Below are 27,048 nucleotides of genomic sequence, written 5' to 3' on the forward strand. Positions count from 1 at the left end.
TCCCATATTTGGGAAGTTTTCAACTATAATCTCTTCAAATATTTTCTCCGTCTGTTTCTTTTTCTCTTCTTTTTCTGGGACCCCTATAATTCGAATGTGGTGCTCTTAATGTTGTCCCAGAGGTCTCTGAGACTGTCCTCAGTTCTTTTCTTTCTTTTTTCTGTATTCTACTCTGCAGTAGTTACTTCCACTCTTCTATATTCCAGGTCACTTATCCATTCTTCTGCCTCAGTTATTCTGCTATTGATCCCTTCTAGAGTATTTTTAATTTCATTTATTGTGTTGTTAATGATTGTTTGTTTGCTCTTTAGTTCTTCTAGACTCTTCAAATATTTTCTCCGTCTGTTTCTTTTTCTCTTCTTTTTCTGGGACCCCTATAATTCGAATGTGGTGCTCTTAATGTTGTCCCAGAGGTCTCTGAGACTGTCCTCAGTTCTTTTCTTTCTTTTTTCTGTATTCTACTCTGCAGTAGTTACTTCCACTCTTCTATATTCCAGGTCACTTATCCATTCTTCTGCCTCAGTTATTCTGCTATTGATCCCTTCTAGAGTATTTTTAATTTCATTTATTGTGTTGTTAATGATTGTTTGTTTGCTCTTTAGTTCTTCTAGGTCCTTGTTAAACGTTTCTTGAATTTTCTCCATTCTATTTCCAAGATCTTTGATCATATTTACTATCATTATTCTGAATTCTTTTTCAGGTAGACTGCCTATATCCTCTTCATTTGTTAGGTCTGGTGGGTTTTACCTTGCTCCTTCATCTGCTGTGTGTTTCTCTGTCTACTCATTTTGCTTAACTTACTGTGTTTGGGGTCTCCTTTTTTCACGCTGCAGGTTCGTAGTTCCCGTTGTTTTTGGTGTCTGTCCCCAGTGACTAAGGTTGGTTCATTGAGTTGTGTAGGCTTCCTGGTGGAGGGGACTAGTGCCTCTGTTCTGTTGGATGAGGCTGGATCTTGTCTTTCTGGTGGGCAGGTCCACGTGTGGTGGTGTGTTTTGGAGTGTCTGTGGCCTTCTTATGATTTTCGGCAACCTCTCTGATAACGGATGGGGTTGTATTCCTGTCTTGCTAGTTGTTTGGCATAGGGTGTCATGCACTGTAGCTCACTGGTCGTTGAGTGAAGCTGGGTCTTGGCGTTCAGTTGGAGATCTCTAAGAGATTTTTGCCGTTTTATATTACATAGAGCTGGGAGGTCTCTTGTGGACCAGTGTCCTGAACTTGGCTCTCCCACCTCAGAGGCACAGCCCTGATGCCTGGCTGGAGCACCAAGAGCTTTTCATCCACACAGCTCAGAATAAATGAGAGAAAAAATAGAAGGAAAGAAAGGAAGGTAGGAAGGAAGGAAGGAAGGAAGAAAGAAAGAAAGAGGATAAAATAAAATAAGTGTCCATCGACAGATGAATGGATAAAGATGTGGCACATATATACAATGGAATATTACTCAGCCATACAAAGAAACGAAAGTCAGTTATTTGTAGTGAGGTGGATGGACCTAGAGTCTGTCATACAGAGTGAAGTAAGTCAGAAAGAGAAAAACAGATACCGTATGCTAACACATGTATATGGAATCTAAAAAAAAAAAAAAGATTGTGATGAACCTAAGGCAGGACTGGAATAAAGACACAGACTTAGAGAATGGACTTGAGGACACGGGGCGGGGAAGAGTAATCTGGGTTGAAGTGAGAGAGTAGCATTGACGTATGTACACTACCAAATGTAAAATAGATAGCTAGTGGGAAATAGCCGCATAGCACAGGGAGATCAGCTCGGTGCTTTGTGACCACCTAGAGGGGTGGGATAAGGAGGGTGGGAGGGAGACCCAAGAAGGAGGGGATATGGGAATATATGTATACATATAGCTGATTCACTTTGTTATACAGCAGCAACTAACACAACAATGTAAAGCAATTATACCTCAATAAAGATGTTAAAAAAAGAAAAAAAAGAAAATAAAGTAAAATTAAAATAAAGTTATTAAAATAAAAAATAATTTAAGAAAATAGTTTTAAAAAGTAAAAAAAAAGAAAAGCATACAGACAGGACCCTAGGACAAATGGTAAAAGCAAAGCTATACAAACGGGGTTATAGGAGCAGCTGCTTCAGGGGCTCTGGCTCACTCAGGCTGGTGGGAGGGAGGGGTACAGATGCGGGGTGAGCCTGCGGCGGCAGAGGCCAGCATGACGTTGCACCAGCCTGAGGCGCGCCGTGTGTTCTCCCGGGGAGGTTGTCCCTGGATCAGGGGACCCTGGGTATGACGGGCTGCCCAGCCTCCTGAGAGGGGAGGTGTGGACAGTGACCTGTGCTCTCACACAGGCTTCTTGGTGGCGGCAGCAGCAGCCTCAGCATTTCATGCCCGTCTCTGGTGTGTCCGCGCTGATAGCTGCGGCTCGCGCCCATCTCTGGAGCTCCTTTAAGCAGCGCTCTTAATACCCTCTCCTCGCACAACAGGAAACAAAGAGGCAAGAAAGTCTCTTGTCTCTTCGGCAGCTTCGGACTTTTTCCCGGACTCCCTCCCGGGTAGCCGTGGTGCGCTAACCCCCTTCAGGCTGTGTTCACGCCACCAGTCCTCTCCCTGCGCTCCGACCGAAGCCCGAGCCTCAGCTCCCAGACCTGCCCGCCCTGGCGGGTGAGCAGACAAGCCTCTCGGGCTGGTGAGTGCCTATCGGCACCGATCCTCTGTGCGTGCATCTCTCCACTTTGCCCTCCACACCCCTCTTGCTGCACTCTCCTCCATGGCTCTGAAGCTTTCCCCTTCTGCCACCCGCAGCCTCTGCCCGTGAAGTGGCTTCCTAGTGTGTGGAGACCCTTCCTCCTTCACAGCTCCCTCCCACTGGTGCAGGTCCCGTCCCTATTATTTTGTCTCTTTTTTCTTTTTTCTTTTGCCCTACCCAGGTACGTGGGGAGTTTCTTGCCTTTTGGGAGGTCTGAGGTCTTCTGCCAGCGTTCAGTAGGTGTTCTGTAGGAGCTGTTCCAGATGTAGATATTTTTCTGACGTATTTGTGGAGAGGAAGGTGATCTCCGCGTCTTACTCTTCCGCCATCTTTAAGCTCCTCCCTGCATTCAGTCTTAAAAGCGTCTTCTATTTGGCAGCATGCAGAATTAAAACTCAAAAGCATAAAAAGTCTTACAGCGCCAACGAGGCAGGAGGCAGAGTTCATGCCTGCCAAGAGGCATATTTTCAGAACGAACTCTGAGAACAACAAAAATCTGTGTTCAAATTACCCCCAAGTCCTTGGCCAGATCCTAAATTGCATATGCAGAGTGCAAGACTCTTAAAATCCAGCAGCAAAAAAGAACAGCTGAGAGGCTAAAGAGCTGACCAGGTACTTTGGGGAAGTAAGGGTTGTAAGTTAAGTCTTGCAAAGGTAGAAGTGTTTTGATAAAGACTTTCATTTGAGAATCCCTGAAAGGCCTCACTTTTTAGAATAAAGCCACAACTTAGGAATAAGGGCCCTTACAAAACAACATGTAAAAATGGCCAATAAGCATATGAAAAGGTGCTCAATATCATTATTCATGCTGGAAATATGAATTAAAGTCACAAAGAGATACCAGTATACCACTGCCCTGGGTATGGATATAATTAAAGGGACTGACAAAATACCAAGTACTGACAATGATGTGGATCAGTTGGACCTCTAGTGCTTTTTTGGTGGGAGTGTAAATTTGCCTACTTTTTAAAAGTGTGTGGCCGTATTTACTAAGTAGCTCAACACATGTATACTCTGGCACCCACCATTTCCACAATTATGTATGCACTCAACAGAAATTAATGCTTATGCCCACTAAAAGATGTGTAAAGGAATGATAAAATGAGCTTTCTTCATAATAATCCCAAACGGAAACTCTCCAAATATCCGTTATTGGTAGAATGGATGAATAAATTGTGGTGTATTGTTTGGAACACTACACCAAAATTAAAAGACAAACTAATGATACACTCTACAATATGGATGAATCTCAAAAATTTTGTGTTGAATAAAATTTGGTCACAAAAGCATAAATATGGTGTGATTCAAATTTTATGACCTTTAAGAACAAGAAAAAGTAACCCATGGGAATAGAAATTACAATAGTGGTTGTCTATGATGGGGAGAAGCATGAGAGAACTTTCTGTGGCATTTAATTGTTCTTTTTCTTGATCTGGGTAGTGAGTAAATGGGTGTATATGTATGTAAATATCCACTGAGTGATACACTTAAAGTTTGTGCATTTCACTGTGTATGAAATTTATAAAGAAAACTAAGCACAAAGGAAAAAGATTGCAGTCATTTATAAAATAGTTATTTACTTAAAAAGCTGTGAGAAGCATCTATAGTGTTATTTCAGAGGAAAATCATAGCCTTAAATATTTAAATTAGAAAGTAGAAAAGACTGCAAAATAATGAGCTAATAACACTTCCAATTTATTAAGGAAGTTAGATAAGAAAAAATAGAATAATCCAAAGAAGATAGAAGGAAAACAATAATAAAGGTTATGACAGAAATGCATGACATAGATTAGGAAGTTTACAAATACTAAACTGTCATTTTTTAAAGACATAAAATTCACAAATCTTTCACAAGATTAATGGACGAAAGAGGAATGTTATTAATGAACATTATCAGCGGGATGAATCTTTATTTAGGATAATTTAGATCCTATAAAAATTTTAGAGATGATATAGCAATATAAATAACAATACCAATCAACTATAAAGCTTAGATGAAATGAAAGAGTACCAAGAAAAATATAAATCCCAGAACTGATGCAAGAAGAATTAGAAATGCTAAATAGTTCTGTAGCTGCAGAAGAAACTGTATCTGTAGTTTAAAAATATTCATTTTTCTCTAAAAAATAAATGTAAATACTCCCCTCCCAGTAGATGGAGTCCAGTTTCCCTCCCCTTGAGTGTTGACTGGACTTAGTTCATATCTAATGAACAGATTATAGAAAGGGAAAAAATGTTAGCTTTATGTTAGAGACACCTGGCAGATAGCCCTTTAACCAAATGACCAAAGTTAACATTGCCAGTGATAAATTATGTTTAATGCCATGTTGCCCCTGATATGATACAATGAGAGGCATTCTTCACCTTTATGGTATTCTTCTCCAAAATTCATAACCCCAGTCTAATCATAAGGAAAAAAAAGGCAAATCCAAATACCTGAAAAGTATTCTTCAACAGTGTCAATATAATAAGGAGGACTGAGAAACTACCACAGATTGGAGGAGACTAATGAGACATGATGTCTGAATGCAATGTTCTGCCCTGGTTTAATCATGGAACAGAAAAAAGGCATTATTGGAAAAACTGATGTAATACAAATAAAATCTGTAATCTGTTTAATATTACTGTATGATACTATTTCTTAGCTTGATAAATGTACCGTAATTATGTAAGATGTTAATAGGAGAAGAAGCTGGATTAAGGGAATATGAAAACCCTTGTACTATCGTTGCAAGTTTTCGGTAAATCTAAAATTATTTCAAAGTAAAAAAGTTTCATAATTTTTTCTAACACATATCTAGTTAAAAAGAGCAGTTTTACCTACTCCCTTCTAAAACCTCACTGAAATAAAACCTCTGAAATGGAGCCCTAAATGAGAAGTGGAGATGACTGAGAAGACCAACGTACAGTATACAGTGTACATTTTAGAAACTCCCAAAGGCTTACTCATTGGTGTCACCAGATATCTCTAGAAGTGAAAATGAAGAGGAAGCTTCGAATAGAAGGAAAGTTTGGAGGTCTGTTTAATAAACATATAGATCCCCACTTATTCTCTGCCAGTTCTGGCAGAAAACTGGGATTAGTTCTCTGGAAAAAAAAGAGAGAAATAGAGAGTCTCTAGACCAGGGATCACCAAGCACAGCTGAAGGTATAGATGCTGTAATGAAATGGGGTTGGGAGGACAGCAAGGTGAAAAGGTTTAAGCTGCTTATTGAGAACCTTAGCCATTTTTCCCATCACAGCTCTCAGAATGCTGACAACCAGACAGGAAATTGGAAGATTCTTTTCTGAGGAAGCTAGTCAACCCAAGATAAAAGACTTAAATGTATTGGTATCAGAAATTGCCCCAAGGAAACAACCCAGCCAGATTGCTCTGCTATTAAGATCACAGTCCATAAACCACAACTGCAAGCACAGAGATGTTACTCAGCATTTTAGTATTCTACTCTTTAAACATGAGCAAACAGTCGAGTATGAACAGATAATTTCCCATGAAAAGCAGAAAATAAAACATTCTATGGATATACGAAGAGTTTAAAAAACTTATTAATTTCCTCAAGAGTAAGAGAAGATTTTGCATCTATGAAAGGAAGAGGATGCTTTTTTTTTTAAGTCAAATAAAAGGATTAGAAACAAAATACAGTAGAATGTTTAAAAAAACAAGAGTCAGAAGATGAAGTGATAGAAGTCTTCCAGAGAAAATTGTATAAAAATTTTATTAAAATATAAAAATTGTATTAACAATTTTATTCCATTGAAGAAATGGAAAATAGGAGTGAAAATTCAGACCAGAAAATATGGCAGTCAGTTCAGGAGGTTCATTAGCTGAATAATAGGATTTTGAGAAATAATAATAAAAAAAGCGGAAAATAGAATGCAGGAAACAATATAATAATAATAGTAGTAGTATTAAAGTAAATCTTGCAGAACTGAAAGACATGATTTTCTAGATTGTAAGATATGAGTTTCTAGGTAGGCCTGTAACTAAGTTTGTTGTTAAATTTTTGAAAAACAAAGGTAAAGAAAATTAACAAATGTTCTCATAAGAGAGAAAAATTTTGTGCAAATGATGGGGAATCAGAATGTAATCAGACTCCTCAATAACCTTGAAAACTGAACAGATTTCCAACCTAGAAATTCACACTTAGCCAAACTATAAATTAAGTGTGAGGGTAGAATGAAAGCATTTTCAAGACAAGGGTGATATCAAAACAGTTCTCATGTGCCTTTTCTCAGGAATCTCCTGGAGTAGGTACTCTATCAAAACAAAGAAGTAAACCAGTAAAAAAGGATCCAGTGGTATCTAGAAAGCTGAAGATAACAGCTCAAGAGAGATGTAGCGAAACCCCTAGAAAAATGACTGAGGGAAATCCCAGAATAGACAGCTATGTAGCAGACCTAGAGAACAACCAATCCAGGTTGGAGATATGTCCACGAGATTTGTCTCCAAGAAAATAAACATAATAGAATGCCTGATATCTTTGAATATATTGAGAAGATAATTAGACAATTAGATAAGAATTTTGGAGTTAATGTTTAATACATACTCGCTTAGGCCAATATAATGTATCAGTAGTAACACTGTATCATTTCTGAGCCCATATCTAAGAGACCTTAAAAGACCTTTCACTCTTCTTTTACAATTCTGTCCAGCTGCTATGTGAAAAATCCCGAGCTAGTCTGCAGGAGCTGGGAGCCCACAGGAAGGAGAAACAAGCCATCCTACCATAGGCCATCCTAGAAGTAGTGGCCACATCAGACCCAGCAGTTGATTGCAGATACATGGGAGAGCCCAGGCAAGACCAAAAGAACTGTCCAGCTGAACCCAGCTCAGATTGCCAACTTACAGAATTGTGAGCTAAATCAGGGATTGGCAAGCTTTTTGTGTAAAGGGCCAGATATTAAATATTTCAGGCATTTATGGGCCAAGAGGTTTAATTGATACTATTATGTAGGAGTTTATGTTAACCCAAGAAAAAGCAGATATTCACAAATTTTTTTTATTGATGAAATTCAAAATGTAGTATTGATAATAAGGATAATTTTTCATAGTGTAGCTCTACTAGTGAGAAGAATAGAATTCTCTTTGGGGAGGATAACATTTTGCTTGATTGTGGTTCAATTAAGTATCCCTATCATCAAAAATGGTTACAAATACTCATTTATTAATGCTAATATGTAATGAGACTACATATTTCATCTTTAAGAATGTCTTTCACACAAATAGGTACTGGCAAATGTTGATATCTGTCCATGAGCATATGATTTTAATTGAGCATATTCATTAGCTGAGAAGCATCTATAGAATCAGGTTCTTCTATTAATATTTTCCATTTAGCATATCATTACAATGCAGATTAATTATTTCCAATTGAAAGTTAGATGAAAGCTCCTCAGTTGCCCAGTGAATGGATTTTGAAATGTGGAAATTCCATTTGCAGTTGGATCAATGTGTGAAAAGCACTGATGAAGCTGTAGTGTGAGCTCGTAAATTCATGTAGGAATAGAAGTCTCACTTCATTTTTTTAACTGTTAATGCACAGGAAGTGCATACAGCAGCTTGACTTTACTTATGATTCAGACACTCATTTTCTAAGGTACATTTCCACAACTACGTGCAACTTTTTAAATAATACATAATTAGATAATATGCATACGTCATGTATAGAAACAAAAATTAAGTGCACTATTGCCCTAGAAAAATCTTTGATACTGTGTTTTACTGCCCAAAGATCAAAATTAAATTGATTGCTGTGATTTGTTTCCCATAAATAATTTAACTGTGTTTACAATCCTTAACTAAATCGCACTGATAAAGAGCAACCTCAAACCGTTTATTAAGTCACGATCCCATTTTTACTGAAATGTATGGTGGATTTAATGGATACTAAAGCATAACTATACTTTTAAGCAATGAGGAGAAATTTTTAAATCTTATACAAAATGTTACATAAGCTTTTAGCCCTAAATGACATTCATCATGACACATTTAATTGTAACAGTATAGAAACTGATCCCAGTCATTCATTTTTAAAAATAAGTATGTAGAACTCTTTCTTCCACACTTAAAAACTAGTTATATAATCGTTTGGATGTGATTTCTTGCACATTTTTTATTTTTAGACAAAAAAATATTTATGATGAGAAGTGTTAACATCTATTTTAACAAACCATAACACATATGCAAATGGATAGTTTTCCCTCCAAACTGTTTATTTTAGAGCAGTGCTTCTCACCTGGAGGGGATCCAGTGAGCAGATGCCAAGTATGCTGCTTATAACAGGACTCCCGCCTCCACCCCCAGCAAGGAATTGTCAGTAGTACCAAGGTTGAGAAACCCTGCCCTAGAGAATATATCACATCCCAGGGGTTTGGCCATTACTAAAATATTCCGGAAAATGTTCTTTCAGAATTATCTTGTTTGAATATACTCATTGGTGTCAAGTCTTCATCTCTTGTGAGGTATATTTTATTTTAGACTAATCCTCATGACTCATAGGGACAATTTAGTTCATTCATGGAACTCAACAAAACATGCAGGCAGATATTTACACACACTTGAATATGCACACAAAATTCATTAATCATTTCTAAGTAATTGAGAATTTGGGCTGGTTAGAAAATGGAAGACTTAAACTACTTTTTTGCGGTATGCGGGCCTCTCACTGTTGTGGCCTCTCACATTGCGGAGCACAGGCTCCGGACGCGCAGGCTCAGTGGCCATGGCTCACAGGCCCAGCCGCTCCACGGCATGTGGGATCTTCCCAGACGGGGGCACGAACCTGTGTCCCCAGCATCGGCAGGCGGACTCCCAACCACTGCGCCACCAGGGAAGCCCCTTAAACTTTACTTCTGTATGATATTCAAAGATATTTATTGACAAGTAGTATTTATTCTTTTTTTTTTTCATTTTTATTTTATATTGGAGTATAGTTGATTAACAATGTTGTGTTAGTTTCAGGTATACAGCAAAGTGATTCAGTTATACATATACATGTATCTATTCTTTTTCAAGTTATTTTCCCACTTAGGTTATTACAGAATATTGAGCAGAGCTCCCTGTGCTATACAGTAGGTACTCATTGGTTATCTATTTTAAATATACAGTGTGTGTATGGATTTCACAACCTTGACTGTCACCTAACTCCCAAATGGGGAGGAGAGAATCAAGGAAACTTTCTTGGTAAATGTTCTTCTTCAACTCAAAAATTAGGAAAGGAGGGTCCTCAAAAATGTGGACTGAGCAGACAGTGTAAACTCGCAGCCCCTTCCCCCCTAAAAAAAATGTTAACTGAAGAACATAGTAGCTAACTCTTCATGTTTTTTCTGGATATATCCCTTTTATTTAAATTGATCCTTTTGCCTTCAACCAAACAGATCTAGTCAAATTTACTTATATGACCCTTACTAGATAGAAATTCTGGTTGATATTCAGTATGATATGGATTTATCTTTTATATTCAAATAATCCAGGTCTACAGTAGTTTTAAAATTATAAAACCCTTGAAAACCAAGGATTTCTGTAATTTGGCTGTTGGCAAAACCTGTCCTGAACTAATGTGAAACTTACACTTTTAATTTACCCACATAGTGTGAATATTCATACCCTTCACTGAAGAGCTATTAATGTGTTTTATTTCAGGGGGCTTAGTAATATATGCACTACTTTTTGCCTTTATGAAATCTGAAAATTTTCGAATTCCAAATTAGTAAGTATGAAACCAATAGAAATTATAATAGTAGATGCTTTTATTTTAAATAATCTTTTTTTGTCCTCATTTTTTTTTCAAAAATTACTACAGTTTTTCATAATGACATATCACCTCACACCAGTCAGAATGGCCATTATCAAAGTCTACAAATAATAAATGCTGGAGAGGGTGTGGAGAAAATGGAACCCTCCTACACTGTTGGTGGCAATGTAAATTGGTGCAGCCACTGTGGAAAACAGTATGCAGGGTTCCTTAAAAAACTAAAAAGAGTTACCATATGATCCAGAAATCCCACTCCTGGGCATATATCCAGAGAAAGCTCTAATTTGAAAAGATACATGCACCCCAGTGTTCGTAGCAGCACTGTTTACAATATCCAAGACATGGAAGCCACCTAAATGTCCATTAACAGATGAATGGATAAAGAAGATGTGGTACATATATGGAATATTACTCAGCCATAAAAAAATGAAATAATGCCATTTGCAGTAACACGGATGGACTTAGAGATTATCATATTAAATGAAGCCAAATAGAGAAAGACAAATACCATATGATATTGCTTATATGTGGAATCTAAAAAAATGATACAAATGGACTTATTTACAAAACAGAAATAGACTCACAGACATAGAAAACTTACGGTTACCAGAGGGGACAGGGAGGAGGCATAAATTTGGAATTTGGGATTAACAAATACACACTACTATATATAAAATAGATAAACAATAAGGACCTACTGTATAGAACAGGGAACTATATTCAATATCTTGTAATAACCCATAATGGAAAAGAATCTGAAAAAGAATAGATATATATATACATATAACTGAATCACTAGGGTATACACCTGAAACATTGTAAATCAACTATGCTTCAATAAAAAATTAAACATAAAAAATACTATAGTTTTTTGACTTTAATCTTTTCAGAAAATCATGGAAACAACTTTGTATTTTATTATCTCATCAATGGAACTAAAGCTTAATGTACTTAGTGATAGAAAATAAAGAGTAACAATTGTCAAAGTCTTACTATAGTGCTTTTGAGATTTGTGACTTAACTTTATATATTAGGGAGGGAATCCAAAAAATTATGAGTTTACCAATATTAAAGTAGGAAGAGGACACAAGCAAATGATAAGAACTAATATGTATATTGCTAATATTTCTATGAAAAATGCTGCATATCACATAATCTTTTAAAATGCAGAATAAAGTTAGATATGATTATCCCTTAAATAAGCAAAGATTTAAAAACTGGTGAGACTAAATGTAATCAAGGTTGCAAGAAAACAGCTATTCTCATGGGCTGCTTATGGGAAAAAATTGCACAAAATGTCGAAAGCTGTAAGAGAGCTCAAAAATTATATCCCTTGGGCAACATGATTCTACCTCATGAATTGAAATTAAGGAAGTATCTAATATGCACCACAAAGTTACATATATGGATGCTTGTCACTGCTTTATTAAAAACGACCAAAATATCCATGAATAAATATTAGTAAAATAATTTGTTATACATCCCAGTAATGGAATATAAAATCATAAAAGAATATATAATTACTTTAAAATATTCAAAATGTATTTTAAATGAAAAATGCCAGAGTTAGAAAATAGTATGTACAGTTTGAGACCCATCCTCTTCATACCCAATTTTGTATGCGTGTGTGTTTGTTTTGTGTTCATATTTTTCTGTATTTCCTAATTTTCTATAGTAAATATATTCATAATAGAAAATTCTTACTACATATTTTCTAGGTTTTATGTATATATATATGTATATATTGATTATATGTGTCTGCAATTAATCAGGAAAAACTAAACAAAAACATATATACACTACAAAGTGAAGGGTCCTCAAGGATAACAAAATAAGGGAAATACAACTGAGAAATTTCAGGGCATTTTCTAATTGATAGCCTGTTCAAAAAAAGGATGGTACCTTTGTAGACAAATGGAAGTTATAGAAGTTTGTTGCATTCTTCCAGTCCATGAAATGCTATTTTAGCAGAAAATATTTCCTGGTTTTTGAGAAGTGTTACATTTCTTTTTCAGAATTTTAGCCTTCTTTCTCTTTATCTGAAAATTTGAACTCTCTCAGGGTTCTTGATTACTATTTCAGTAAAATGGGGAATATCACTTTTTCCCTAGATTTCTCATTTCATATATTAGCACACAGGGTAGAATTCTTACCTCTCATTCATGGTGTCCAGCTCTCAACATCTTAACCTGGCAGAAGAACTAAACTAGCTGTAAATCTTACCACCCAGACCACACTTGATTATTGTATGATGGGAAAATTAAATGTGAATAAAACAGCCTAGAGCATTAGGGTGTTCTTGGAAGAATAAACACAAGTTGGAAGTCTTATGTGGACAGTGCAAAGTACAGGAAAGCAATCAATCATGTAAACATCAAATGAAAGATTGGTAAGGAAGCCATTGGAGTCTGTCAGGCGCTCCCTGCAATAAATGGCTTACTCCATTTCTTTTCCCTTTCACTCAGTTTAGAAAAGTGAATTCTGTGGAATCTCTAACAGAACCCGAAAGATTTCGTTAAGTTCTTATTCCTGTTTAAACGTATGCTTTGAAAAGAATGAGCTCAACCCACTGAAGAGGGTTTTTAGTTTATATAAAATGGGCACAAACATGTCATAGCACATACCTCCCTGACTTTTTTCATCCTCCCACAAACAGGAAACTGTTAAGGCAGCAATAATAGAAGAGCAAAAGCGAAGTGAAAAGGCTGTGGAAGAGGCAGTGAAGAGAACAAGAGATGAATTGATAGAGTATGTAAAGGAACAGAAAAGGGTAAGTATCCCCTGAAGGGTTTTAACTTGTGCTTCCACAAACTGAAGCATTGGCTTTGGTACAATGACATGAAATTTTAAAATATTTTAAATGTCCTTTGCCATCTAATTTAGGAATCTTCATCTAAGATTATTTTTCTGATATAATTTTATATTCTAATAGTTAATGTCTATAAACATAAATTCCATCTGTCAACAAAAAAAGCACACTGAATAATTTCTTGCTGGATTCCTAGAAATGACCTATAGCATATTCAATTTAACTTTACACTTGCGAAGAAAGTAAACAGTTATAGACTTTTCGGTTTTTGGCCATAAGTTTGTTATTTCTTATAATATTTGTCAAAATTTGTATGCACTCGTTAGGCCTTCGGACTGGGTTAACACCACTGTGGTTCTAATAGATTTTATTACGGTTATCAAATTAAGGCTCTTCTGCCATAGTTCCATTTCAAAAACAAAATTCAGAAGCTTTACAAAATAAACATCATTTCAGTACAATGTGGTTTTATTAATATGTGAGTCTGAGCAGTAGCCGGAAATAATGGACTTAATAGCTTAATTTGTAGATTTTTCAACAAATCTTTATTCTTCTTAAGTAGTATCCAAGACGAGAAAGACTTAGGATGACTTAGTAATCTCTGTAATAAGCATATTATATTACATTATATTATATAACATTATATGGTGAATTTTCTCACACACTATTTTATGTCTCATTTATATGTTTAGTATAACATGTTATAAAGTATCATACTTAAAGACTATATATTATACAATATATAGTATTATATAATATAGCATAATAAAATTATAAATAAAACATAGTGTGTATAAGGACATTTGACACAATTAATTCTTGGTCAAAATGACAAATAAAAGATTATTCTTCAGTTGACAGTTAAGTAGAAGACCAGAAGTGTCATACAAACTCATGATACCACTTTAGTTCCATACCCTTAATTTGAAGCCAAGTTTGGTATGATACAAAGGAAATTCTTACCCCTCAGTAACTACCATTAGGTTTCAACAAAGCAGAGTTTGTCAGCAGAGTAAAAAATTGCTAAGTAGGCTTTTCAGATAACTTAACCACTCACGAAGCATTTCATATGGGATTAGATCTTTGGGCATGTTATCTCAAGGTGTTTTTAAAAGCAGTTTCACCCAAACAAATTCCCGATGGGTGCGTAACCTTCTGAAGAGAAAATTCTGAGCCAAATATAGTCAACTGACTTTTCAGGAAGTGATATGTTCCCAGAAAACTCCTATTTCTATATGTATCCCCAAGGAGTTTATGTTAAATAAACTAGTTCAGAAGCAGTCATACAAGAAAGGAATTATAGATGCTTTCCACATACACACAGGAATTGTGATAGTGAAAGAACACAGACTTGAAATAAATTCAAGGAGTCTTGTGGGTATATCCTTTTGTTTTTTTTTTAAACGGAAGTATAGTTGATTTACAATGTTGTGTTTGTTTCAGGTGTACAAGCAAAGTGACTCAGTTATACATGTATTATATATATATATATATATATATATATATAAATAAATATAAATACTTTTTCAGATTCTTTTCCCTTATAGGTTATAACAAAATATTGAGTATAGTTCCTTGTGCTACACTAGGTCCTTTTGGTTATCTATTTTATATATAGTAGTGTGTATATGTTAATCCCAAACTCCTTTGGATGTATCCTTTTTTAACCATCTTTTCTTAATAACGTATGGCCAGTTCTTACTAGAGCACTAAATTTGAACGAGAAGTTATGTAACATAACAAACCCATTCATAAGGGTATCTTAGATGAATATTTCTTTGATCAAAATGGAAATTTTTTCTTAAAAAAATCTTTAAAATCGTATATTACTTTCCTCTCAAAAGAAGTCTTGTGGCTGCTGTAAGAAACATTTAAAATGAGAGCAGGAAATGCCTTTACAGGAGTTACCTGGTCCCTGTGTGAGGTAAATTAGCCCTTGAAGAGAACTGACAATGAACTCTGCCATTTAATCTGTGTTCTTGCAATCATATTAAAGGATTAGTATCTGTTTATGTTACATAAACTAGTTATCACGTTTAGAAATGTTCATTAAATAACAACAAAATCATGACAATATTACATTCTATGTACACCAGAGTTCCACTTCTCTATGCTTGTTCCTTTATATGTTAAGAACTATAAATTTAATACCTGCCTTCCAGAACAGCTCTGAGTTAATACATGTAATAAAATAGAACAGCTAGAGTATGGTCTCAATATATATGTACATTACTGAAGAAAAACAGAAAGGCCTAGTAGCATTATTTTTTGCTAATTAAAAGTGTGCTTTTCAGATTAACGTTTGGCATTCTATTTCCTCTGAGGTTTATAACATGATTCTAATAGTTTATTCCATTCTTGTTACTAGATTCACAGAAGATTAAAACTGATTTAATCACTATATTAATAGGAAGTTTATTACCATCACTTTGGGATTTGAGAGTTTTTAAAATAATACATATTGTGGAATACTTTTAATATTTGAATGTTTCCATCTCTCCAGACAGAAAAGCTGTAAAAAAGGAAAGTGGATAAAATATTTGAAATGAAAGCACCAACCAACTACTAGATCTCTTTTTTATATAACTTTTTAAAAATTAAGATTCTCTACACTCTGATTCTTTTCCAAAATGGATTTCAGTGTTTCAAGTTGATTTTTATGAATTTTGGGATCTTGGAAATTTTTCACACACACACAGAAAAGACATCTCATAACTTATAAAGTAATATTTAGAAGAAACAAAAGGGTTTTTTTAGCAAATTCATAATCTTTTTTTCTGCTTCCAAAAGACTAAATTAGGGCAACTCATCTCTACTTCTTCCTTTGTAAGATGGATTTCTGTTTGCATCAGACAAGAACACTTTTCCAGAACAAAAATTTTCCTTTCTCCTCTCCAGCTTTTTTTAACTAGAGAGTCAACTTGAGATTTTCAACATTAGACACCTCAAAAGCCCTGTAGACCTTGGTGCCAACTGGGCTTACATTCCAGTCTGTGAAGTAATCATCCCCTCTTGAAGTTTTCCAAAATCTTTGTAAGAAGTCTAATGTTGTGTTAGTTTCTGTCTTTATATGTCTTTTGTTCTAACCAATCTTTGCTTTGATATCATTTTACCCTTACCAAATTCACTAAAAGACTGAAATGAAGACTCTTTTCTCTACATCTTTTTCCTTCAGTCTTTTACTTTTAAAAGACAGAGAAACAGAATGAAAAATCTGAAATGCTTAACTTTTCAAATAACTTATAATTTATTCTACAATATTAAATGCAGTTGAATTACAAATCACCACAGAGGATAACATTGCTTTTTCTGGGTATCAACAATCAACAAGTTTTTAATCAGTGATCCAATCATTTTGAGTATTACAATTATACTAGAAGTAGAATTAGAATTATACTAGGATTAAAATTAGAATTATACTGAGAAAATGTTTTACTTTTAAATGCCATTTACCAGGGTTTTATTGTATCAAATAAATAGGGATGTCCCTGAAATTTGTAAATACTCATATTCATCTGGTCTAAACATCTTAGGACAAAGGGGCTACTTATACCTATACTACCTATGTACTAATTACGTGGATCATAATTTACACTGAAATTACATCCTAAATTATTTACTAAGTTGGATACATGGTACTTATACTGTTACTCCAAGTCCTAATAATAATCAAAGGTTAAGTGTAATCAAATCCAAACAAAGAGAGCTTTTGAAATGATCAACCAGGAAAATTATTCAAATTAATAATGGATCTGTTTCAGTGACTATTATAAGTGCCTTTCTTATAGGTGTTCTAAATGATAGTATTAAAAAATCCTCCGTAAGATCTATCTTGTTAAACCCAGAAAATAAAATTATTATATTGAGTTCACAAATTTAGTATGAAACTGAAAAGCCAAAGTTTTGCAGTCTCAGTTCTCATAATCTTTTCATTAGTTGATAGAAATTGTCTCATTCTTTAATGAATTTAGAAATTTCCATTATAATTTGTATAATAGAGAGAGAAGGGTAAACAGGAAAACCTAAAAAGATTTTAAAATACGCTCAATTTATCTGAGAATCAGCTAGGTATCCCCAAATGTAGTGATTTATATTTAACAGCCATAATATGTTTTATTAAAATTAAATTGTTTTGTTTCAAACTCTCTTGAATCATTACAAGTTCTAGATTAAGGGGTTGCAGATACACCCCATGGGTCAAATTTGGCTTGCTGTTTTTATAAATAAAACTTTATTGAAACAGCCAAATCCATTCATTTGTGTGCTACTCTTTGGCTGGTTTCATGCTGCAACAGCAGAGTTGAGTAGTTCAGAGAGACCATGGGGCCCACATAACCTAAAATATTTGCTGTCTGGCCCTTTACAGAAAATCATTTGTCAACTCCTGCTCCAGGCTATCAAAATAATCTTGAGGAGAAAATTTCTTCCTGTCAGCCCTATAAAATATTTATTCTTTCATTATGCCTTATTGTAACTAGACAATTGAAATTCCTAAGGTGCTGTTCTGGAAAAGATTTCTTGACATTAATTGCCAGATAAGGCATTATAACATTTTAGGCCTGGTCATTAGTGACATAAACTTTATTTTAGACTAAAGGAGGTTGTAGGAAAACGAGATGGGAAAGACCACATCCCTTGACACTTCCCTAGGGAGGAAGAATTTGTGGTTGAAAATGACCTATGGCCCTTGGATTAGAATGAAGTGTTCCAACCCATCCCACAAGTTAAGAGTGTTACACATGAGCTTGCTATGAGGGAGGAAGTGTGAATAACATTCAGCAAGCAACAACTACTCACAGCCAAGCAGTGATTCCTAAAAAATAAAATCCCATCCAAATGTAATAAAAGATTATTTTTTTTTCCTCTTAAGAACCAGAATTATGGCCTGTATTTTCTAAATCACCTCCAGGAAAATAATCTTCACATTAGAGGATCCTTTTAATTTAGATCTTTAAAGAGGAGTAAGGAGCAGTTATCTTTACTTCAAAGTTTTTGTGGTCAACGCATTGTTATAATTTCTTAATTCTAAAAGGATTCATTTAATCCAGGTTTTCTACAATATTCTTGAGTGTTTGCATCTCAAACTGATTAATAAAAGGCAATATTTGGCCAAAATGAACTCTCTGTAGTTTCTGTTCAGTTATACAGTTACTTGAATTAAACATAATTTCAAGACAAGTTACTGAATATCTTGTGGTGCCTTACTTTTTTCCTCTTAATAATTTGGGAGTTGGATGAGCTGGTGTCGAATGCCTCTTAGAGTTCTAAACTATGTTACCACTGTGAGTAACATTTTCCTTGACAGATGATGAGTCTCCACAGGGGTTTTTAATTCTTGGTATAAATCACTTGCATCATAGTAGTTATTTTGTGCATAATTTTTACATCAGTGTAGGGAAGTGACACTTTTCTGGCATTCCCCAGCCTCCTGTGCCTTCTCATCCTAATCGATTGGCCTTACTTCTGCTTGTCCTGGGGCAGGCTGTAGAGTTGCCTATGCAAGATGCAGCTCAGTAGCCATTCAGCATCTGCCCTTGTAACTTTTGCTTTGGGTCTCATATTAGAAAATGCTTTTATCTGACCAAGGCATTTTAAAATGAATAATATACCTTCACACTCAATTGTTATCTGTACTTTCAGTTGTACCTCATTTTTTGATGCCAAAGGGAATTTAAAGATTTATACAAGGATGATCTAAAAAGTTACTATTTTTCAATCTCATACTCTTCTTTGAAAGCTTATTTCATACAGTACGCTTTAAAATCAAATTTATTGCTGTTTTTCACTTTCTATTTTAACAATCTTCTTGATCCTCTTTCTTATTCTGCTGGACTCACTTGCACAAGAACAACCTTGAAAGAACTTACTTTGGTGAGGCAAATCTATTGATCATTTCCGTTTCAACAGTGGGTAACTGAGAAAAGATACTATAGACATAGCTTAATGCTTAGATTAAGTTTCCATTATTCCTGTTTCAGGGAATAAAACATATGTTCCAGCTTAAAATGAAAATTTATGCATTTTCACTTAAGAACTAGTTCAGCACAGCAATTAATGTGCTCTTCTTTAACTGGTCTTTGGGATAGCAGTTTTGTTTAAAGCAAAGCAAAACTTCTAAATCAAAGTACAGTAAGTATAAATATTTTAGTTGGAGTCAGTTAGTATCTAAAAACGTTCATTCTCTGTTTTGTGTAATTAAAATGTTCATCTAAGTAATTAATCACTTCTTGAATTATTACAGTGAATTAGCTTTATTCTTCATTAAAAGGTTTTAGCTTTTTCTTAGATATTCGGATGACGTCTCCTTTCCTTCAATACACTAGAGTTCTTAAAATTCAGATGGTGATAAGAACTGATTCAAATCAAAGACAAATCAATAAAATCAAAGTGTCAACTTTGAGTCATAGGCCATGGAATTTAGGAGTTGACATGCCTGATGGGTATGCTATAGGCCTGTATTTAGGTATAGCTTCTTGAGATGGGCCCAAGTGAAGAATAGCTAGGTAGCTCATGATATAAATGGTGAGCAGCTGGTGTAGAAGGAAAATCAGAGGTCAGACCTAGAGGAAGTAGTAGCTATCAGAGGCCCCCATATTGAAATGATGATGACAATGATAACAGCTAATACTTATATAGCATTTGCTAAGTTTCAGGCACTAGTCTAAGGATATTATCATTTAAGAATGTGTGTATGTATTCATTACTCTCAATAGCATTATTAACCGCCAGATCGTAAAGCTAGAAAGTGACAGTCCGGCTCTGGAGTCTGCGCTGTTAACCATTTGGCAAACCACTTCTGTGGGCAACAGTCATCAATAAAGAATAGGGACAAAAGTTTGTGAATAGGTCAGAAATGAAAGTTTCAGATTAAAAGCCAAGAAGAATAAGAGGATAACAGAGACCCATGTTTATGTTTTGTTAGTCGTATGGCACTATGTAGTATCTACCAGATCAAAGCAGCTGTGGAGGACGAGGACCACCATATCTTTAAAAAGGTGAAAGTCTGGTTTTGGAAGGAAAGTATAAGAGCATGTTACCTTAAGTAAAGGTCAAAAAATGGCTTGAAGCAATAGTAGATACCACAACATATGGCAGTGCTTGAAAAAAGGTCCAAAAGATTGTGCTGATAATCATTGACAATAGAATTCCAGAACATCACTTAAGACTATGGAGATAAGAGTGGATTTTTTATTTCAGTCAAATGGAAACTAAAATATCGACTAGGCTACATAGTAAAAAGAGGATGGACAATAGTCTGTGAGAAGACAAAGGGTTTGGTCTCTTATAGGAATAAGCAAATTAATTTACAAAGACTTTTATTAAAAAGTCTATTTCTAGATTCTTAATATACCTTTTGGTTGCAATTCTAGAATGTCCTGGTTCATGAAGCTTATTTTATTGGGGGCAGTGGAGATGGAGTTTGTTTTTTTCTCAGATGTTGTCTTACCCTTTAGCCAACCTTAGAAGTCAAAAAGCATGTATATATGTTTTCATTTATTCACGAACTATTTATTAAGAGCCACTATTGCCTTTACCATGTTACTATTAAACTATTAGAAAGAAATGAATAATGAAGTGGTATTCCAAACTGCTAGCATCTTGATCTATACAACATAGATCCTTATATATATACAACATGTATTTGTGTACGCCCTTCCATGTTCCATTCTAAGCTATGTACTGGGAAATTGCAGTTTAAATTCTTCTTCCATTCTATAAAGAAATGTTAAGCATCTTTAATAGTCTGAGAACTGTGCTCAGGACACAAGGATAAATGAGATCATCAAGAAAGAGAGTTTATACCCTGGTATTCATAATGGCAATACATATTTAACAACTAAAATATATTAAGATTTTTACATACATTATTTGATTCTTATAATCACCTGCATGGTTATTATTCTGATTTTACAAACTGGAGAGCCAAAGACGATAGAAATGTTCACTTTTCCAAGGCTAGATCTAATAAACCATAGCTGAGACTTGAGTTTTCCTTTTTTGATCCTGTACTCCACAGCAATTGGCCTTGTCACCTTCATTTATACTAGCAGTTTCATTGTACTATCTAGAGTGAAGTCAATATCTGGAGATGATTATCAAAAAGACCATGGTAGTTAGAATCAGTGAAGAACCCTAACATTAACAGCTAAGAGGACTAGAAGTGCATGAAATACTCAGTGATACAGAAGGCAATTGACCATGGAGACAGGAACCCACATGTTACCATCTTCTTCTCTTGTGGTGCTTTAGTGTCCTGTTTTGAGTTCTATATTTGGAAAAGATGTTGACATTTTCATGGAAATCGGAGTTTTAGAGTGAACTATTGAGGATATAACCTAGGAGAAGACTTTGAAAGGTCTAAGCTTGTTCAACTATGGAAAAACTTAACCATGGAAATTCAGCAATATAGAAACCAAAAAAAATCTTAATATGACCTTAATGCTAAAGGAATAACTAGACACGTTCAATTTAAGTGGTATCTAAGTCTGTATCAGAAAAAAATACAAAACAGCAGCCATTTATTGAGTGCCAAGTTTGTCCAAGATACCATGGTGGCTGCTTTACTTACACAGTTTCACTTTATCCCCAAAACTATTCTAAATTAGTATCTGCACATTACAGACAAGGAAAACTAAGTCAACAATGTGAGATAACTGCCCGAGATTAGTAAAAGAGAGAGTCAAGATTTTAACTTGGTTCTATCTGACTGCAAACCATATAGGGAGATTCCTCAGTAACTCTTTAAATCTGGTTTGATAATTTACTTTACATAGTATTTTTCAAATGGTATTTTAGGATTGTCAGTTTCTTCACTAACAAGCTTGTAATATACCTTTTACTTTTATAGGCTCCATCTAGATAAATTAGATAAATTTTACAGGCTCTGTCTAGATAAATTAATTAAATTGGCTCCATCCAGATAAATTAGGAAGAAAAATAGAAAGACATGGATAGCACGTGTGCGCGCACACACACACACACACACACACACACACCTCGTTTGGGAAATTGCTTGAAATCATACAATCAATTGCTTGAAATCAATTGCTTGAAATCAATCATCGTATTACATACGATTTATAAATTATTTTTAAATAGGTTTTTCACCTATGGTGAGCTTTTGAGTATCCTAGCAAAGACTGTTTGTTTAGATACTTTAAATATTATTTTATTCCTGCAGGGTTTTAAGGTTTTGATTATATAAAAATCAGGCCCGTTGTTTTCCTAATTGTCATGACCATATTAGGTGGTGGTGAAATATTGACACAGTCTTAAACAAGATTTCTGTAAAATATGCATCATAAATTGGGCTCTGAAGTTAAAGCCACCACAAACTTATGTGGTAGCAGTAATAAGTGAACAATAGTTTGGTTTTTTTTTTTTAAACCAAGCCTAGCTCTACTATTCTGTGTAGTATTATCTGTACCTTTAGTCCAATCCAGCCCATTAATACCAGTGTTTAAAACTAAACCCTTAGCCTATTCTCTTTAGTTCTCATAAAGTCCTCATAGACACATCGTTGGAATTAATACTCATTTCTAGGGTCATATAGGCTAATGCCCTTAAAATTATACTTCCTCTTAGGAATTAAAAAAAAAAACAAAATAGAACTAACATGTCAGAGTTATTTCAGTCCTTTAAAATATATTAAAATATACAAGTAATTATGGCAAACAATTTTTTTTTATGCAGCAAATTAAGAAAATGAGTCATGATCCCAACATATTCTGTTTGGAAACTATTCATTTTGTTAAATTTTAAAGTTATGTTAGCTTGGAAAATATATTTCTTTTAATTTTATTTTATTCAATTTTAGCCTGGAGCTAAGCCACATAGCCCTGCTCTTTCCTCCAGTCTGACACTTCTCTTCAGTGGCTCTCAGTTCTTAATTCTTTTTGCGTGGCTTGCAGGATCTTAGTTCCCCAACCAGGGATTGAACCCAGGCCCACGGCAGTGAAAGAGCCGAGTCCTAGCCACTGGACCACCAGGGAATTCCCTCAGTTCTTAATTCTGTCTTGAGATATAGAAAGAAGAAATTATTTTCATTTATAAGAAAGATACAATGAACAATAACAATTCAGGCTTTGCACTAATATCTACAAGAGTTTCTTGTAAAACATTTAAAAATATACGACCTTCCTCTTGTGTACTTTAAATTGGACTATAGAAATTATATCTGTAGGATTGTAGACTTACTCCATAATAGATTAATAGTCTTTTTAACTATCCTGGATATTTATGAATACCTGTTAGTTCTGATTCTTTGACTTCTTTTTCTAATATATAAATAGTTAAAAACTGAGTTATTTTTCATGTGCTGCTTTTTAAATGAAATTCCTGAAATGACTATTTTCTTATTTCCTTCCACTATCAAAATCTCCAACTTTCAGTAGAGAGATGGGATTATTACTAAAAGACACTTGGTAGTTTTAAAATTTAATCTATTTGATTTATTGTATAGTTGTTTTCCATCATATGTATCTCCTCAGCCATCAGTTCTTTCCTTTGAAAAAATAGCAAAAATAACAATTTGGTTTGTAACTAATAGTGCCTTGGAAACAGCATGAAAAAATCATTTTCTAAGAGATGCGGTATTTTTCTTCTCATATAAAAACAGAGAAAACCTCCTTGACATTCTGTTCCTTGCTGATTCATATGCACTGACATGACCTCTCTGTGTTCCTGTCTTGCTCTGGAAGCTTTGTGCTCACTCCTTAAGGGGAGGCCAATTATTTAAGATATGTGAACTCTAGTCTGTAGCAGAGAGGTAAAAGATATGTCATTTATGATCATCACGTTATTTTTGAGTGAAATCCATTAGATTATGGATGAATCACAGGTCTGACTAAATTGTCAGACTATTTTTGTTACTTTTTAAAAATAATAATACTAAACGAATAGTCAAGACAGTAATTTTACCAGCACTTCTTTTCCTTCTCTCAGATTGCTGTACCAACATACATCTCTTCTTGTTCTTTCTCTTTTAAAGATATTTATTATCCTGTATTCTTTTTCCAGTAATTTTTCATTCATCTTTATTGGTTCAGCTGAGATTCCCTGCATGAGATTCCATAATCCTCAGTTTTATACATAAAGCTCCAACATTCACATCAGTTTACCACCTAAGAACTAATTTTTATCATTGTATCCCTTTATCAGAGAATTTGAGAGTAACCTAATATTAAGATCCTGTAAGTATTTGACAGGTGTTGGTCTATTTGAAAATTATATATTTTTTATATTCAGTTTGAATTCCTAATTTTAAGCAACAGAAGTTATCTATGACTGGTTAAGCAAAAAAGGAATTTGTTTATTAAGAGGTTATTTGGAAGAGAGAAACAGCTCAGCTTCCAAAATTAAAGCCTAAAACCATGATATAGTACTGGCCTAATGAGGAAATACCATTGCTGCTGCTTCTTCCCCACCAAGCGCTAAAGAAAACCATGGTTGCTTCCACTTTGCCACTTATGCCACTTGTGTATCACTAAAACCGTTTCACAACCTCTGCTGCCTCCAAAACCCAATGTCTGCCACCACCCTCACCAGCAAGGAAGATTCCACATGAAGTTTCACTCTTCTAACTGCTTCTTAGTGAAGTCTCATGGGTTAAACCTTATGACTTTGTTCCAAGCCTTTATAGATCAATGCTGGGATTCCTCTATCAGAACTCACCACAGGCTCTTGATAAACTGTTGACACTTCTAACACCCGTTGAGTCTATTCGTCATTAAGTCTAGGTAGATGTACTGTAGCCTGGACTAACTAGGAAGCCTCCTTTTTCCTCTGGGGCCCACTCACAGCTAGAGGCTTTAGGGTCACTTTATAAATAGGTCGAAGCAAGATTCCCAAAGTAATACACACACACGCGCACGCACACACATACACGCACACGCATACACATACACGCGCACGCACACACACACAGCCTTCAAAGAGTCCCACCTAGCACTGTGCTGCTTTCTTAGTGGCAGGAGGCACAAGGTACAATAAGTTATCTTTAACTGTGAAGAGGCCATCATGATAGGCTGAAGATCACTGGACCCCCTCAGAAACTTTATTGAGGTGTAGCTCTTATATTTTTATATGATGTTATCTCCCACTGTACTGCACTCATATTAGACTCATATGTTTTTTACATATCTTTTCTTTGCGAAGGATCTTGAGTATGTATTATGTATATGTACCGGAGACATATGTCATCAATGTTGTTGTCCTGTGTAATGGTGAGACAGTAATGGTCTTAAGGAAATAAGTATATTGTGGTTCAGAGCCAAATAATTTATATAACCCTAAGATAAAATGGTTTATTACCCTACCTGTCATATGAAAATTGCTATTATACGTGTTCTCTGTCTGTTGAAATAGAAGGGAAAAAGCATTTGCCAGATTAATAGTCATATACCTGGTGCTAAGAGTTCTAGTAAAGAATGCACACCTGCAGCAGCAGCTTCATTGAAATGACTGTCCAGTAATCTTACCTCCACCTCCAGTTCCAGCTGTATACTGTATGTGTGTTTAGGGCTCAGCCGGGCTAGATAGGAGGCAGATTCAGATTAAAAGTGCGTTCATCGTTTGATTCCCTCAGGCATCCGTTTTGACCACTAATTCACAATGGTATTCTGGGCCCCCAGTTTTAGTGTTAATTCAGAGCTATTAGACAATAGTACCCAAAAGACCTGGTATTTCCCTTTCTCCAGTGCAGTTACCTTTATGCGGAAAGCCAAGTTGAGAGTTTACAGTTTATACCTGTGATGTCATCGCAATATATGTCTTCAAGTACTTGCATTCTCTACTTCACTCAAAAAACTCTGGGCCTGTGAATTGACTTAGGACTAGAAATTGGAAAAGACATCACAAATTTTTGTTGCAGTGGCTCAAGTCAGACCTCTCTTCACTAAACCTGGATATCTTAATCATTTTATTAAGTTGGAATTTTTTGGGATGCCTGTCTCTTTGGTCCATACAGATTGTCTGATCAGGTGGCCAGAGCCAGTGGTCACTGCAGGTCAAAGTAGTTTAACCCAACCCTTGTAGCAATGACAGTAACCATTTCCTCCTGCGTCTTCTAGTTAAGTGCTTCTCCCTGGGTCTGCTACCTCCCTATCCCGTGGTCTACATTGAAAGTAGTGGTGCCCATCGGCTCTCCTGGCCTCTAGAAGGCAGTGTTGTTCACTAATGCTGGCTTTTCCCTCCCAGGGAGCAGTGTCGGGGAGTAGCTCTTGGCTGTGGTGGCTGTGATTCTTGCCTTGAACTGAGAACTGTGAGCATCATTAGGATTGTGAGCATTTCATTGTCTTTTTTTAAAGCTGTATTGTGGAATCAGAAGCAACTAATTCTGTGTTTGAATTCTTCATGCTCTTCATATTGTTCAGTGTTAGAAGCCACTGGATCTCCCATAGTCTTGCTTTCATTTGTCACTTCATTTCAAGTGACTGCAGTTAATAATTTGTCACTTTGCTACTGTGGGCTATGGGCTGCCAGATTTTACCTTTTTTTTTTTCCCAGAAAATTAGCTGGATTTTTAGAGCCATCAGCCCTTACAGCGTCAGGTAACCATTCATAGGTCTTCCTGAGGATGTACCGCCTTCAGCCACTTCTAGTAGCCATTGAGTATCAATCAGGGTTCTTGTTTTAAGCAGAAGAAACTACCTCTGGCCAGTTAAGCAGCAGAAATATTTATTAAAAGGAAATATAGTTGTTGACCAAGTTGTTGAGAGCTGGAGAACCAGGGTCAAGGTAAAGCTTCCAGAAACAATACCAAAAACTACACCACAAA

At 35.3% G+C, this 27,048-nt stretch overlaps 1 protein-coding gene across 4 annotated transcripts in view; it reads left to right on the top strand.

The window, feature by feature from the left end:
- Positions 1-27,048, top strand: part of CCDC91 (coiled-coil domain containing 91) — a 378,567-nt gene that overhangs the window by 311,349 nt on the left and 40,170 nt on the right. For all 4 annotated transcript variants that reach the window (XM_024733359.1, XM_024733361.1, XM_024733360.1 and 1 more), the window contains exon 12: positions 13,119-13,232. In XM_024733359.1, the coding sequence (XP_024589127.1) occupies positions 13,119-13,232 (114 nt within the window). The remainder of the gene's footprint in view (positions 1-13,118; positions 13,233-27,048) is intronic.

Source organism: Neophocaena asiaeorientalis, unplaced genomic scaffold (genome assembly GCF_003031525.2).
Source record: "Neophocaena asiaeorientalis asiaeorientalis breed wild unplaced genomic scaffold, Neophocaena_asiaeorientalis_V1.1 scaffold150, whole genome shotgun sequence".
NCBI classification, from domain to species: Eukaryota; Metazoa; Chordata; class Mammalia; order Artiodactyla; family Phocoenidae; genus Neophocaena; species Neophocaena asiaeorientalis.